The sequence below is a fragment of the Carcharhinus amblyrhynchos genome, chromosome 8 (genome assembly GCF_965287045.1).
Source record: "Carcharhinus amblyrhynchos chromosome 8, sCarAmb.v2.hapA, whole genome shotgun sequence".
Taxonomy (NCBI): domain Eukaryota; kingdom Metazoa; phylum Chordata; class Chondrichthyes; order Carcharhiniformes; family Carcharhinidae; genus Carcharhinus; species Carcharhinus amblyrhynchos.
The window spans coordinates 36726072-36743039 of NC_137331.1; the positions used below are offsets into that span (position 1 = coordinate 36726072).

General features: G+C 43.5%; 1 protein-coding gene across 1 annotated transcript in view; it reads right to left on the reverse strand.

Annotated features, from left to right (window-relative positions):
• ctdp1 (CTD (carboxy-terminal domain, RNA polymerase II, polypeptide A) phosphatase, subunit 1) overlaps positions 1-16968 on the reverse strand; it is a 299871-nt gene that overhangs the window by 169636 nt on the left and 113267 nt on the right. The window contains exon 10 of the mRNA XM_080193894.1: positions 11165-11395. Within this exon, the coding sequence (XP_080050020.1) occupies positions 11165-11395 (231 nt within the window). The remainder of the gene's footprint in view (positions 1-11164; positions 11396-16968) is intronic.

Sequence of the window (16968 nt, forward strand, 5' to 3'; positions counted from 1 at the left end):
AATTAAGGATCCTCACGACCCTGGACATTCTCTCTTCTACCTTCTTCCATACCTTCTACCGTATATTAAGCTGATCTTTCTCTACACCCTCATGCTGACTGTAACACTACATTCTGCACGCTCTCACTTCCCTCTCTATGAAAGGTATACTTTATCTACATAGCACACAAGAAATAATACTTTTCACTGTATACCAATACATGCAACAATAATAAATCAAATCAAATCTTGTGCAAATCTTAGAGGATTATTTTTTAAAAAGTAGGATCCTAAGACAAAGAAAGTTGGAAAAGGAGGGTTATTATCGATAGTAATGCAAAAGATGACTCTTGGTTAGTAACTTGACAAAAAAGGCCAGAAGTCAGACAAAAGATCTGCTCCAAATTTATACCATAACTTTATTGGTGAATGAAGGAATAGAACACCATGTTCAGTGCAAATACACGGTAAAGCAAAAACAAATTAAGCTCAAAAAAGATATCCTTTGGTTAAATGAGAAATGAGTCATTAATCTTCAACAGGAAACGTGATGACCGTGAGGAACTCCCACACCTCCCTTAATCAGCAGTCAGAGGTTGGGAGTTCAGAAGCCAGGACACAGTTCCCAGTGGGCTTCCTGCTGGCAGGGAGATGGCTGCACGTGCGTAATTTGCTGAATTCATGCTTTGTGCCATCCAGGAAAGGGGGCGCACACGTGCAGTTAGTGGTTTTTATGTTCTTTTCCCTGGGGGACTGCTCTATGTAGATGTGCAGGGACAGAAATACTGAAACAATGCACAATTACAAGTCAGATGACCTGAAAAGGTGAGTCATAGACTCAGAGGTTTAAGCAAGAAAACAGGCCCTTCGACCCAACTTGTTCATGCCAACATTTCTTTTAAACCTCTAAGCTAATCCCAATTGCCCGCATTTGGCCCATATCCCTCTATACCCATCTTATGCATGTAACTGTCTAAATGCTTTTTATAAGACAAAATTATACCTGCCTCTACTACTACCACTGGCAGTTTGTCCCAGACACTCACCACCCTGTGTGTGAAAAAACTGCCTCTCTGGACCTTCTTTTTATCTCTCCAGTCTCACCTTAAACCTATGCCCTCTAGTTTAGACTCCCCTTCCTCTTGCAAAAGATGTTGACTATCTAGCTGATCTATGGCCCTCATTATTTTATAGACCTCTATAAGAACGCTCCCCAGCCTTCAGAGAAAAACGTCTAGAGTCTATCCAGCCTCTCCTTACAACTCAAACCATTAAGTCCTGGTAGCATCCTAGTAAATCTCTTCTGCATTCTTTCTAGTTTAATAATATTCTTTCTATAATAGGGCGACCAGAATTGCACACAGTATTCCAAGTGTGGCCTTACCAATGTCTTGTACAACTTCAATAAGACATCCCAAATCCTGTATTCAGTGTTCTGACTGATGAAACCAAACATGCTGAATGCCTTCTTCACCACTCTGTCCATCCATGGCTCCACTTTAAAGGAGCTATGAACACGTACCCCCAGATCTCTTTGTTCTGTAACTCTCCCCAATGCCCTATCATTAACTGGATAAGCCCTGCCTTGGTTCAGTCTACCAAAATGCATCACCTTGCATTTATCTAAATTAAACTCCATCTGCCATTCGTCAGCCCTCTGGCCCAATTGATCAAGATCCCCTTGCAATCAGAGATATCTTTCCTCACTGTCCACTATGCCATCAATCTTGGTGTCATCTGCAAACTAACCATGTTTCCTATATTGTTATCCAAATCATTAACATGAATGACAAGTAATAGTGGTTCCTGATCCCTGAGGCACACTACTGATCAGAGGCCTCCAGTTAGAAAAACAATTCTCTACAACCACCCTCTTGACAGAAGCCAATTTTGTATCCGTTTAGCTACCTCAGTCTTGAGATTTAACCTTATGCAATAACCTACCAAGCAGTACCTTGTCAAAGACCTTGCTAAAGTCCATGTAGACAACATCTACTGCACTGCCCTCATTTACCTTCTTGGTTACCCCTTCAAAAAACTTGGTCAAATTTGTGAGACATGATTTTCCACTCACAAAGCCATGCTGACTGTCCTTTGCGTCTCTAAATGCCTGCAGATCCTGTCAAAATACCTTCGAACAACTTACCCATAATAGATGTAAGGCTCGCTGGCCTGCAGTTTCCAGATCTTTCCCTGCAGCCCTTTTTAAGGTCCAGAGGAGGTTCATGAGAATGTTCCTGGAAATGAAAGGCTTGATGTAGAGAGCTGTGGAGGTCAGGTTATTGAGTGTCTTTAAGATAGAGATAGATAGGTTCTTTTTTCTCCCTTTACAGAAGCTGCCAGACCTGCTGAGATTTTCCAGCATTTTAAGTTTTGGCTTCAGATTCCAACAACAGCAGTAATTTGCTTTTATACATAGGTTCTTGATCAACAAGGGGATCAAGGGTTATTGGGAGAAGGCAAGAAAATGGGGATGAGAATCATATCAGCTATGATTGAATGACAGACCAAACTCGATGGGCTGAATGGTTTAATTCTGTTCCTATACCTTATGATCTTATGAGCAGCATTTGGGGACTCTAGATGTGTACTCGATGGAGTTTAGGAGGATGAGGGCGGAATCTTATTGAAACTTACAGAATACTGAAAGGCCTAGATAGAGTGGACGTGGGGAAGATGTCTCCATCAGTAGGAGAGACATGGATCTGATGCCACAGCCTCAGAATAAAAGGTATGACTCAGATCTAAGATGAGGAAGAATTTCTTCAGCCAGAGGGTGTTGAATCCGTAGAATTCATTGCCACAGGAGGTGGTGGAGGCCAGGACATCGAGTGCATCTAAGATATAGATAGATAGGTTCTTGTTTGGTGAAGGGATCAAAGGTTACGGGAAAAAGGTGGGAGAATGGGGTTGAGAGGCCAGTTGGTTCATGGTATGACAGGAGTCTGTGTGGTGTGTTGAGAAACCTGTGATAATCACATGCTCCGCCATTCAATCATGGCTGATATGATTCTCCTCCCCATTCTCTTGCCTTCTTCCCCTAACCCTTGATCCCCTTAGTGATCAAGAACCTATCTCTATCTTAAAAGCACTCAATGGCCTCATTTCTTTTGGAGTATGATGCATCTGACACCATTCACCAGTTGGTTCACAGGTATAACTGGCCTCGATGTTAGAGTACAAGATAAATAAATTGTTTTATCTTTCCAAATTTCTAAGTGCCTGTAGAGATAGCTGGGATGAAGGAATAGTGAATATTTGAATCATTTTCTTGTGTTTGTACCAAAATCCTTCCAATTTTTTTGTCTGGAGGGCAGAACAGTGGTTGGCACTGCTGCCTCACAGCGCCAGGGGCCCAGTTTCAATTCCCAGCTTGGGTCACTGTCTGTCTGGAGTTTGCATGTTCTCCCTGTATCTGTGTGGGTTTCCTCCAGGTGCTCCAGTTTCCTCTCACAATCCAAAGATGGGCAGGTTAGGTGGATTGGCCATGGTAAATTGCCTCTTAGTGTCCCAGGATGCGTGGGTTAGCGGGATTAGCAGAGTAAATATGTGAGGTTTCGGAGATGGGGCCTAGGTGGGATTGTTGTCAGTGCAGTCTCGATGGGCCAAACGGCTGCCTTCTGATGGTAAGGGTTCAATGATTTCTATGATTCTATGAATATAGTTCATTTCTCTGGTTTAACCTGTGGTCCAAATCCTGGAACTCCCTCACTAACACCACCGTGGGTGTATATACATCACATGGACTGCAACAGTTGAAGAAGGCAGCTCACCACCACCTTCTCAAGGGCAACTACGGATATGCAATAAATGCTGGCCTGGCCAGCAACGCCCACATCCTGTAAACTAATTTTAAAAGTATCTTATTCTGTGTTGAAAGCTCAGCAGCAGATTCCTGTGAACTTGTTCAATAAGCTGTCTCCATGGTTTCTAAAAGAAAGTAAAAGTTAGGATCTATCAAGCTGGACTTGACACTTGTGACTTGGCTAGTATTAACATCGTCCGGAATCGAGGAGGGATGATAACATAATGAATTGCTCTGTGTAGTAATGGTATAGTGTAACAGTAATTGCTCCCGTGCCCACTCGTCTATCCTTGTCCTGTTGTAAAGTTCCAGTGAAGCTCAACGCAAACTGGAGGAACAGCATCTCATCTTCTGGCTAGGCACATTACAGCCTTCCACTCTCAACATCTAATTCAACAACTTCAGATGATTAGCTCTACCCCAACACGACCCCTTTGCTTTTATTCTATTTAATTTTTAACTGTTCTCTACCTTTTATTTCTTTATTGTTTTTCTTTATTTTTCTTCATTTTTCTTCCCCCCACCAACTCTTTCCCCCTATTTTATTCCTCCTTTCATGATCCTTTTGTCTCCCTTTGCTTCCCCTTTTTCTCAATTTTACCTCTCTCCCTCCCATCTCCTCCCTCCCCCCAACATATTCAATAGTCACATTACCCCGTGATTTCAGCTTCTCTGCTGTTTGGCCATTCACACCTTCTATTCTCTCTATGAATTGCCATTAGCAGCTTTTCCCCTTGATTTTGTGGCTACGACTCATCTTTCATTGCCTCACCCCACAGTATAAATATCTCCCACTTTCTATGCCTTTTGGCTTTGACAAAGGGTCATCTGACTCAAAACATCAGCTCTTTTCTCTCCTTACAGATGTTGAGATTTTCCAGCATTCTCTCTTTTGGTTTCAGATTCCAGCATCTGCAGCAATTTGCTTTTGTGCTCTGTAATAGTAAATGCTGGACATCATCATGCTCTGAGTGTAATCACAATAAAAAGTCTCACAACACCAGGTTAAAGTCCAACAGGTTTATTTGGTAGCAAAAGCCACTAGTTTTCGGAGCGCTGCTCCTTCATCAGGTGAGTTCTGAACCCAATGATGCTGAGCAGAGACTGATAGCAAAGTTCCCTCACACATGACGGCCTCAACCGGGATCTATCTGTAACACCCACAACTTGTTTGGGCTTGCAAAATCTCACTAACTGACCTGTCTGGAGACAATATACACCTCTTTAAGCTGTGCTTAACCCTCTCTCCACTCACATTGTCTGTGCCTTTAAAACTTGATTACCTGTAAAGACTTGATTACCTGTAAAGACTCGCATTCCATCCATTATTTTGTAAATTGAGTTTGTGTCTTTATATGCCCTGTTTGTGAACAGAACTCCCACTTACCTGATGAAGGAGGAGCGCTGCGAAAGCTAGTGGCTTGTGCTACCAAATAAACCTGTTAGACTTTAACCTGGTGTTGTGAGACGTCTTACTGTGTTTACCCCAGTCCAACGCCGGCATCTCCACATCATGTAATCACAATACCAGTCCAGTGATAGTGTCCATTTAAGTGTCTCCTGCAGTTTTATTCCATTTTCCAAAGCTCAACTTGTTTTAGCTTCCTGTTCTTTGATTAGAGCTACAGGGAAAGGCAGGTGTGGCCTTGGGCTAAACATGTTTGCCAAGATGAATCTACGATTCTCAGGTTTGCGAGTGACCGAGCCGTGATAGCATTTAAAACAGGACAGGGTGTAAAGCAACTTTGACAAACTTCAAACGTGGTCAATTCCTCGGGACAGACAGAATATGCTGCAGTCTGCTCCCGCCCCACTGAGAAAGTCAATGTTGGAATAAATGTTAGAGAAACCCCCAGAAAAGTAATATGTGTTGATGGACAATTTACCGAATAGCTAATGATGCGAGCTATTAAAGCAGTTTTAAATGATTAAATCAGAACAAATAATCAAATTCTTCCTTATCACAGCATGGTATGGCTCCTGCTCTGACCAAGACCGCAAGAAACTGCAAAGGGTTGTGAACATAGTCCAGTCCATCACGCAAACCAGCCTCCCATCCATCGACTCCGTCTACACTTTCCACTGCACTACTGCTTCACAGAACCAGGGATCGGGGTTTGATTCCCGGCTTAGGTCATTGTCTGTGTGGAGTTTGCATGTTCTCCCCATGTCTGCATGGGTTTCCTCTGGGTGCCCTGATTTTCCCTTTCAGTCCACAAGACAAGCTGGTTAAGTGTATTGGCCATGCTAAATTCTCCCTCAGTGTACCCAAACAGGCGCCGGAGTATGGCGACTAGGGGATTTCCACAGTAACTTCATTGCAGTGTTAATGCAAGCTTAATTGTGATTAGTAAATAAACTTTAAACTTTAAAAGCAGCAGCATAATCAAGAACTCCAGGCATTCCGGACGTACTCTCTTCTGCCTTCTTCCATCAAGGAAAAATCTGAAAATAACATACTAACAGACTCAAGAGCAACTTCTTGCCTGCTGCTACCAAACTTCTGAATGGACCTACCAAGTATTAAACTGGTCTTTTTCTTCACCCTACATGTAACTGCAGCACTATTTTCTGAACCCCTATCCTTTTCCCCATGTACTTATGAATGGTAAGTTTTGCCTGTATGGCAGGCAAGTAACACTACTTTTTACTATATCCCAGTATATCTAACAATAAATCAAATCAAATTATAGAAACATAGAAGACAGGAGCAGGCAGAGGCCATTTGGCCCTTCGAGCCTGCTCCGCCATTCATTAAGATCACCTAACTCCCCATAATCTTTGATCCCATTTGCCCCAGGTGTTATATCCAGCCACCTCTTGACTACATTCAATGTTTTGGCATCAGCTACTTCTTGTGGTAATGAACTCCACGGGCTCAGCACTCTTTGGGTGAGAAATGTCTCCTCACCTCTGCCCTAAATCATCTATCCTGAATCCTCAGACTGTGGCCCCTGGTTCTGAACTCCCCCACCATCGGGAACATCCTCCCTGCATCTATCCTGTCTAGGCCTTTAGAATTTTCTAAGTCTCTATGACAACCCTCCCTCATCTGTCTGAACTCCAGCTAAGACAATCCTAACCTAGTCAATCTTTCCTCATACATCAGGCCTGCCATCCCTGGAATCAGCTTGGTAAACTTTTGCTGCACTCCCTCGAGAACAAGAACATCCTTCCTCAGAAAAGCAGACCAAAACTGCACACAATGTTCTAGGTGTGGCCTCTCCGAAGCCATGTATAGTTGCAACAAACCATCCCTGTTCCTATGTACAAAATCTCTCGCAATGAAGGCCAACATGCCATTTGCCTTCTTTACTGCCTGCTGCACCTGTATGCTTACCTTCAACGACTTGTGCACAAAGACATCCAGGACCCGCTGCACACTCCTCTCTCCAAATTTACAGCCATTCGGGCAGAAATCTGCCTTCTTGTTTTTGCTTCCAAAGTGAATAACCTCACATTTATCCAAATTATACTGCACTGCCATTGATCAGCCCACTCACCCAACCTGTTCACATCATCCTGAAGGATCTCTGCATCCTCGTCACAGTTCACCTTCCCACCCAATTTGGTATCTCCTGCAAATTATGTTCTAATCCAGAAAGCCAGTTGGTGAAGCATAGAATAAAACCAATCACTAGGCACTTTTCTATTTACTTACAGAGTTACACATTACATGCATACAGCTCCTAACCCAACAACTGCAGTTTCAGTCTGCATCTATTAATAGGAGCTCAAATGAACGCTCAGTGAATGCTTACCAGCTTGATACCATTAAACATGATTAATTTACAATTAGCATTCAGCATCGATCCATTAAATTGCAAGAAGATTCAAAGAATTGAGGTGAAAATTCGTAATAAGACCTTGTGGACCATAAAATGCTCAGGAGGCCAGATACAGGAGTCCACACTTACTTCTGTAATGACTTCTCTCCCAAGTCGAAGTGACAGTCTATCTATCACAACATGGAAGATCGATGAAAGATCAGGAATGCTGCAATCACTTTGCCAGTTTCCAATTAGAATCTATGCTTATTTGTGGTGTGACTCATCAATGATATAAAGCATATGTTTCAGGCTAAGGAACACTCAGCACAGTGGGATGCTGTGAAACAGTTTCTAATATGTTCTGCCCTTTGAACTTGGAATTGAAAAAGGTCTGAAAGTCTCTGAAGACAGAATGATAAAAAGGAAATTGGATTGTACATTTTGTCGAATGAACGCAAATTTGCAACACTCTTTGTGCAAAGTCTAAATAGCTGATGCACAGCATGGAATGGTTACAGCACAGGAGGAGGTCCTTCAGCTCATCGGTGTCTGCTGACTCTCTATAAGGGTGACTCAGCTGGGTCCCGCATTCTACCTTTTCCTGTAATCTCAAAATTTGCTCTTTTTAGACAATAATCCAATTCCCTTTTGAAAGGCAGAACTGGATCTGTCTCAGTTACACTCTTCTGCAACACATTCAAGATCACAACCCCGTGCTATGTAAAACGATCCCTCCTCGTGTGGCCTTTGAATGTTTTGTTGTTCATCGGTGCCAGTGTTGGAGAGGTCAGTTCTCAACCGCTCCACCACTGGGAACAGTTCCTCCCCACTTAATCTGTCGACATGTCCATTGGCATTTGATCAAACACATTAGGTAAAACAAGGAGAATTACCAACAGTTATAACTGGGGTAAAGCAAAAGAAAGGCAAGTGAGAAAATCAAAAGCAAAATACATACATACACATTAATAAGACAAGGGCACTTGAACAGAAATGGACTTTTGAACGGTAAAGCACTGCAAGAGTCAAAGGGCCCTAAATTTTCTCCAAAGGTTCCTTTCTTTAAAAGCACACTGTTTTGGGCAAAGAAAGGGTTGCGTCACATGTGGTGTGTGACTGCAAAGTAACAAATGATTTTTGTTCAATAGAAACAGTAAATTGAGATTTTGGTTTGAGTTGATTTATTATCGTCATATGTATTAGTATACAGTGAAAGGTATTGTTTCTTGCACGCTATACAGACAAAGCATACTATTCTTAGAGAAGGAGAAGATGCAGAATGTGAAAGATAGAGCATATGCAGGGTACAGCTTGCAAAATAGCGCCACGTTCCGGCACCATCTTGGATAGTTGGGCTCAATGGAAATGGGCAGTAAATATAATCTAGACACAGGATCGTAGAATCTCTATTGTGCAGAAGGAGGCCATTCAGCCCATCAAGTCTGCACCAACCTAGCCCTATTGCCGTAACCCCACATTTTTACCCTGCTACTCTCCTAACACTTTATCAGGTCAATTTACCAAAGCTGATCAACATAATCCGCACACCTTTGGAGCGAGAGGAAACTGGAGCACCTGGATGAAACCCACGTGGACATGGGGCGAATGTGCAAACTTCACGCAGACAGTCACCCGAGGCCGGAACTGAACGTGGGTTCCTGGCGCTGTGTGGCAGCAATGCTAACCACTGTGCCATCCCTGTTCTTTGAAAACAATTGCTGTAATATATAAAGCCTCTGTTCTGCTTAAAAACAATCATAACTGTTAACATTGCAATGTCAACTTCAAGACAGTCAGACAGTCCTGAGGCACTCCAATTTTTTTTCCCGTTTGCTGCTTGTGGGGCCCCAGTGGTGCTAAGTGACTGCTTAAATTGCCCACATAACAACTGCCCTTCAATAAACAACTAATTGGTTCTGAAGCACTTTAACAATGAATGTCAAAAAAGTTGAATTTGACTAAACATTAACAGGCAGAAATTCAACATTTGGCTTTGTGTCTATTCATCCAACACTGCACAGAATTTTACTGATGTCTGGGAAACAGTAAGACTGCTAATTGGCAACTCCGTTTTAGACACAGTTAAGTAACAAATTACACAGATACACCAATCACATCACATATTGGTTTTGTCATTGTATCAGCAAAACAGCTTTACACGTTTTTACATAACAAAAAGAAACCTCACTGTTGGGTGTATTATCATCATTCTTCAAATTTAAGTATATCCCATGTATTTATATATAGGGGCAGCACAATGGCACAGTAGTTAGCATTGCTGCCTCACAGCACTAGGGACCTGGGTTCAAATCCCGGCTTGGGTCAATGTCTGTGCAGAGTGCACACGTTCTCCCTGTGTCTGAGTGGGTTTCCTCTAGGCGCTATAGTTTCCTCCCACAGTCCGAAAGACGTGCTGGTTAGGTGCACGAGCCATGCTAAATTCTCCCTCATTGTACCCGAACAGGCACGGGAGTGTGGCGAGGTGGGGATTTTCACAATAACTTCATTGCAGTGTTAATGTAAGCCTACTTGTGACTCTAGTACATTAATAAACTTTTGAAAATAAATATTTCGGATGTAGTTTTGCAGTTTCAGTTATCTTACCACACCATATAGCAGCAACTTTCATCTTTGCGTTACAGCATTCCTAGCCTCTGATTTGCTCTCAGAAGACTACTCCCTATCTAGGGGTGGGTGATTAGGTCAATTCCGGTTAGTTGGGAGTGTTGGATTGTCATGAAGGAATGGAATTTAGTAATGGTGCACTTTGAAGAACACTGTTCAAGACCAAGGTCTTCAAACTGTGAGAGATGACCCACAACAAACTTCCATCCAAAAGTGTGCCTTCTCTTCTTCACCGCTAATCTGTAGAGTTGGTTGCAGGAAGTCATACTGTTTCTGTGGGAAGTAGCCACCATATTCTAGAACTGCCATTTCTAATCGCAATTTTCAAGGGGCAGCTGTTTCTTACAACCAGCTTTATGTATTTTGTACTCAGAATCCCTACAGCGCAGAAAAAGACTATTCTGCCATTCAAGTCTGCACCAACCCTCCGGCACGGCATCTTAATTAGGCCTACCCCCATAACTCACACAGTTACCCTGCTAAGCCTCCTGAATCTACCCATTTTAGGACATGAAGGGGGAATTTAGCATGGCCAATGCACCTAACCAGCCTCTAATGCCTTATGAGCAATGTACATAGCTTTCTGAACCTCAGAATAGACACAGAGTCCCTACAGTGCAGAAGGAGGCCATTCAGCCCATCGAGCCTGCACCGACAACAATTCCACCCAGGCCCTATCCCAGTAACCTCATGAATTCATGTTGCAAATCCCCCCAATACTAAGGGCAATTTAGCATGGCCAATCAACCTAACCTGCACATCTTTGCAGTGTGGGAGGAAACCAGAGCACCCGGAGGAAACCCACGCAGACACAGGGAGAATGTGCAAACCCCACACTGACAGATACCCGAGGCCAGAATCAACCCGGGTCCCTGGTGCTGTGAGGCAACAGTACCAACCGCTGTGCCACTGTACCACCCACCAAGTCACTCTTCTGACTTAAAGCACACAGCAGAATGCTTGAACTCTTTCCCGGGAATGTTACCTGAATGACGACTGTTCTCCGTGAACGGATAACGTAACCGGAGGAGCTGGAGGTTGGATATACATGGATTGCCTGTTTCCCTGAGCATCTTTCCGGATGAGCTTCCCCGTGTTGGGATCATAAATGCGGACTTCGGGTCCGGGCTGAGCCTTCGGGTGAATGGGAGTCGGATGAAACAATGGTGTTTGCAAACCAGCCTGGACTTCGGGGAAGCTGGCAGGACTGTTGGTTCTGCAAAAAGGAACAAACATAAAATCATTGACTGACAGTGTCCAATCTCCCATGGTAGCCTAATTGAAAGTTCAGGGTGCAGAGCAGAGTTGTTCATCACCATGCATACGTATAGTACCGTTAACAGACAAAAACAACTAAGTGTTGTGAAGTTGAGCTTATGAAGTGTGGTCCCTTTAAAAGCTGGTTTTTGTTCAGTGCTTGAATGTTTAGATCGCAGGTATACAAAGTACACAGACTGCAACAATTATAACTAGGACCAAGCATCAGGACTGCCTTGGTAACAGGCTTTGCGGGTTTTTACATTTTAAAAGCCTATCAGTTTAAAGAAGACACTCAGCAATCAGGACCCTATCAAATTTGAATTTGCTGTTGTTGACACCATCAGACCAATCCTGGTATAGGAAAATGCATAGATCATCGGGAATATAAAAATAGAAATTCAACTGCCTGCCTTCAGTTTTTAGTTCAGTTGAGTGGAACTGAAAAGTTGCCATCTCTCAACACGCAGAGAGGGCAAGAGCAGCTCTCTGCTAGTTAAAAATATCTCTTAAGGGAACTCTCCACCTATCTACCAGGAGGGTATCAAATCAGAGAGAGCTTACTGACAGCAACAGCGACAAAAGAACTCCATAGGTTCTTCCAAAGACACAAACCTGTATTTTTTGAGAGTGACTAAGTTAGTATTATTATTTTTTGGAATGAATAATCCTTGTATTTATTTGAACAGTGTTCCAATCGAACCATACTTTAATTGCTACATTACCGTTTAGGTAAAGTTCCCAGTTAGTTAAACCATTAGCCCTCCCCAAGCCAACACTATAGTTAAGAAAGTCCACCAGTGCCTCTACTTTCTCAGAAGACTAAGGAAATTCGGCATATCAGCTAAGATTCTCACCAACTTTCACAAATGACCCATAGAAAGCATTCATTCTCGTTGAATCACAACTTGCTATGGCTCCTGCTCTGCTCAAGACCACAAGGAAGTACAAAAGGTCATGAATGTAGCCCAACCTATCATGCAAACCAGCCTCCCATCCATTGACTCTATCTACACTTCCCACTGCCTCAGCAAAGCAGCCAGCATAATTAAGGATCCCACGCACCCTGAAATTCTCTCTTCCACCTTCGGGAAAAAGATACAAAAATCTGAGGTCACGTACCAACCAACTCAAGGGTGGTTTCTTCCCTGCTGCCACCAGACTTTTGAATGAACTTACCTTGCATTAAGTTGATCTTTCTCTACACACTAGCTATGACTGCAACAGGACATTCTGCATTCTCTTGTTTCCTTCTCTATGAATGGTATGCTTTGTCTGTATAATGTGCAAGAAACTATACTTTTCACTGTACACTAATACATGTGACAATAATAAATCAAATCAAAAATCAAAATAAATAACTTATTAATTCTACATTTAAAGCAAATCTCAGGTCTTTATGCGAATGAGCCTCTAAATGTTTATGAAGAACAGTTAACATTTCTAACAGATTACAAAGTGAGGTAAAGGAGATTAACCGCTGTGTGTTGTAACAATAAGGAACAGCCCATAAACAAAATGAGGAAAGAATCTGGCATTGAGACAGATAAGGAGACTTTAGGAGGAGACCAAGTTTATTTTGTTAAAAACTGAAGTGAAAGTGAGGTTTTATAAGACAGAGGCCGGGCTTCTTGGGCATTTCCATGGCGAAACCTGCCACAAGGCAGCCAAAAGTCATTGGCCCAAATCTTCCGACCATCCACAGCAGAGGGATTTTTCCCATCCTGTTGCAGGAAATGGAGATTTGGTGGTCGCCAAATTCCCTGTCTCGGCTGCAGCGGGAGCATCTGGGTGGTAAGGTTGCGGCCACTGGCTTTTGGACGCTCCTGACAGGACTGGGAAAAATCCTGCCCAGAGAGGCAGCATTCACAGAAGGAATTTCAGACCCTGGAATGTGCGACTCCGAAGCCAATGACGGAATGAAGGGACGGGTATTACACAAGAAGGTGGGATCTTAGAAACATGAAGTACAGGAGTGTGGGCATAGTGGATTACAGAAAGACGGAAGGGAATTAAACTGGAGTGTGAATTGCTTTGCATTTGATATGCTTGGGGGTGGGGGGAAGACTGGGAGCCAACGGAGGTCAGTGAGACATGATGCAAGTTAAGAAACAGGCAGCAGATAATTTGGATAAGGACGACACAGCGGTTAGCACTGCTGCCTTACAACATCAGGGACCCGGGTTCAATTGCCAGCTTGGGTCATTGTCTGTGCGGCCTCTGCACATTCTCCCCATGTCTGCGTGGGTTTCCGCCGGGTGCTCCAGTTTCCTTCCACAGTCCAAAGATGTGCGGGTTAGGTGGATCGGCCATGCTATATTGCCCCTTAGGGGGACCAGCTAGGGTAAGTACATGGGGTTGTGGGGATGGGCTCTGGGTGGAATTGTGCACGGACTCTGCACTGTGGAATTCTAGTGCCGCAGCTGGAGCACCGTGTGCAGTTTTGGGCGCCGCACCTGCGCAAAGATATTTTGGCCTTGGAGGGAGTGCAGAGGAGGTTTACTAGGCTGATACCGGAGTTGAGGGGGTTGAGCTATGAGGAGAGGCTGAATAAACTAGGCTTGTACTCATTAGAGTTTAGAAGAATGAGGGGAGATCTCATTGAGACATACAAGATGATGAATGGGATGGATAGGATAGAGGTGGAGAGACTCTTCCCGCTCAAAGAAGACAGTAGGACTAGGGGGCACAGCCTCAAGATAAAAGGGGGGCGGTTTAGAACGGAGTTGAGGAGGAACTTCTTCACTCAAAGGGTGGTGAATCTCTGGAATTCTCCGCCCGTTGAAGTGGTGGAGGCTGCCTCGCTAAATATTTTTAAGACGCGGGTTGATGGGTTTTTGATAAGAGAGGGGATTAAAGGTTATGGGGAGAGGGCGGGAAAGTGGAACTGAGCAGCGACAGATCAGCCATGATCTTATTGAATGGCGGGGCAGGCTCGAAGGGCTGGATGGCCTACTCCTGCTCCTATTTCTTATGTTCTTATGAGCTTTACAAAGGATGAGAATCTGGGAAATGTTGGAGTAGCCAAGTCCAGAAATGACAAGCCCCGTGTAATGGAAATGTTTAGGCCAGTGTTTTGTGGGCGTTCTTCCCCCCTCCAGGTTAAACACTACAGCAGAAAGTTGCATTAAATTGGCCAATGCCATCGGTGGGGCAGAGGTTACCAGAAAGCAACAAGTTGCATTCCAATCGCTTTGTAATCTGGAAGTGGTCGGGTATACGGATCTGGCAAAGGAGAGTGAACGATCAGGCAGGTTGATCAGGGTAGCCCATGTGGTTAAACCGAGACCGAAACAGGAAATGCTGAAAAATCTCAGTGGATCTGGCAGCATCTGTAAGGAGAGAAAAGAGCTGACGTTTCCAGTCCAGATGGCAGTTTTGACAAAGGGTCATCTGGACATCAGCTCTTTTCTCTCCTTACAGATGTTGCCAGGCCCGCTGGGATTTTCCAGCATTTTCTCTTTTGCTTTCAGATTCCAGCTGCATTGGCAGCAATTTGTTTTTATCCAAAGATTAAACCGAGGCTTTACCTCATGCAATTTTTCAAAGTGTTTGACTAAGATGGAGCATCAGATCAAGCCTGGGAGGAGGTGCAATGCCTCATCCAGTCAGCTTGGATCTTGTTTGATTGAGCCCTAGGTGGGATGAGTTTCTTATCTGGTCAGCTTGGGTCTGGTTTGTCCCTCACATGGGCCTCATGATTAATTCAAATTGGCCTTTTTGAGTAGAAATAAATTACTGAAAGACACCAAAAAGAATTAAACAAAAAGAAGTCAGGTACAAGTCAAATCCATTGTAAGCTTGGGAAAGTGCAATGATTTAATCAAACTGTTTAAATTTATGTTTATTTATTATTGTCGCAGGTATGCTTACATTAACACTGCAATGAAGTTACTTTGAAAATCCCCTAGTTGCCACACACTGGCACCTATTCGGGTACAGTGAGGGAGAATTTAGTAAGGCTAATGCTAACCAGCACATAGAGTCATGGAATCATAGAGGTTTACAGCATGGAAACAGGCCCTTCGGCCCAACTTGTCCATGCCACCCTTTATTAAAAATCCCTAAGCTAATCCCAATTGCCTGTATTTGGCTCATATCCTCTATACCCATTGTATCCACGTAACTATCTAATACTTTTTAAAAGTCAAAATTGTACCCGCCTCTACTACTAACTCTGGCAACTTATTCCAGACACTCACTACCCTCTGTGTGAAAAAATTGCCTCTCGGGACACTTTTGTATCTCTCCCGTCTCACATTAAACCTACGCCCTCTAGTTTTAGACTCCCCTACCTTTGGGAAAAGATATTGACTATCTAGCTGATCTGTGCCCCTCATTATTATCTATAAGATCACCCGTTAGTCTCCTATGCTCCAGAAAAAAAGTCCCAGTCTATCCAGCCTCTCCTTATAACTCAATCCATCAAGTCCCAGTAGCATCCTAGTAAATCTTTTCTGCACTCTTTCTAGTTTAATAATATCCTTTCTATAATAGGGTGACCACGTCTTTCAGACTGTGGGAGCAAACTGGAGGAAACCCACGCAGACATGAGGAGAACGTGCAAACTCCACACAGACAGTGACCCAAGCCAGGAATCGATCCCAGGTCCCTGCTGCCATGAGGCAGCAGTGCTAACTATTGTGCCAAAAACAATTGAATTTGGAAATCCTACCATTAATTGTCAATCACACCAACCACTCAACCGAGGATAGAGTTTCCACAGCAGACATAATCAGTGACCAGGGCAAAAACTGCACTATTTCTCAGAAGTCTTTCCTTTTCATTTAAGTTTCTGCTCCAACTCTTGTACATGTCACTGAATATACAATTCACTGTGAGCCAGTCAAATCGAGCTTTAATTCTTCTTTTGAAAAACACACTGCTGCTTTGAAAGATATTCTAATGTGTTTAAGTGGGGTAATTTGATGCAGTTTTACTTCAATAACTGAAAATAGGTTTCTCATGAAACACAACAGCCGATCCTTGCTCCCAACGTCAATGCACCACCTGTGAAAAGCCCAATCTTAAACCGATTGTGAGCTACATTGACGTAGTCAGTCCCTTCGTAAATTTAAAGAAAAATTGTAATCAAATGGTTTTAAAACATGCCTATTGATCATAGGGTCCCTACAGTGCAAAAGGAGGCCACTCTGCCCATCGAGTCCACATCGACTCTTTGACAGAGTACCTTACCCAGGGTCTCACCCCCGTAATCTCACACATTTCCCATGGCTAACACAGCTAGCCTACATATCTTGAGACACTAAGGGGCTTTTCTTACCATGGCCTATCCACCTAACCTGTATATCTTTGGACTTGTGTCTCCAGAAAAGCTAAATTTTAAAAACCTTCGCCAAGGTCTGCAAGTTTAACAGAAATTCGCCACGGTGATTATTTTTTTCATGAATGTGGGTGTTGCTGGCTAGGCCAGACTTTATTGCCCATCTTTGAGAAGGGGGTGGCAGGCTGACTTCTGGAAGCGCTACAGCCCAAGGTGTAGGTACACCCACAGTGCTGATAGGGAGGGAG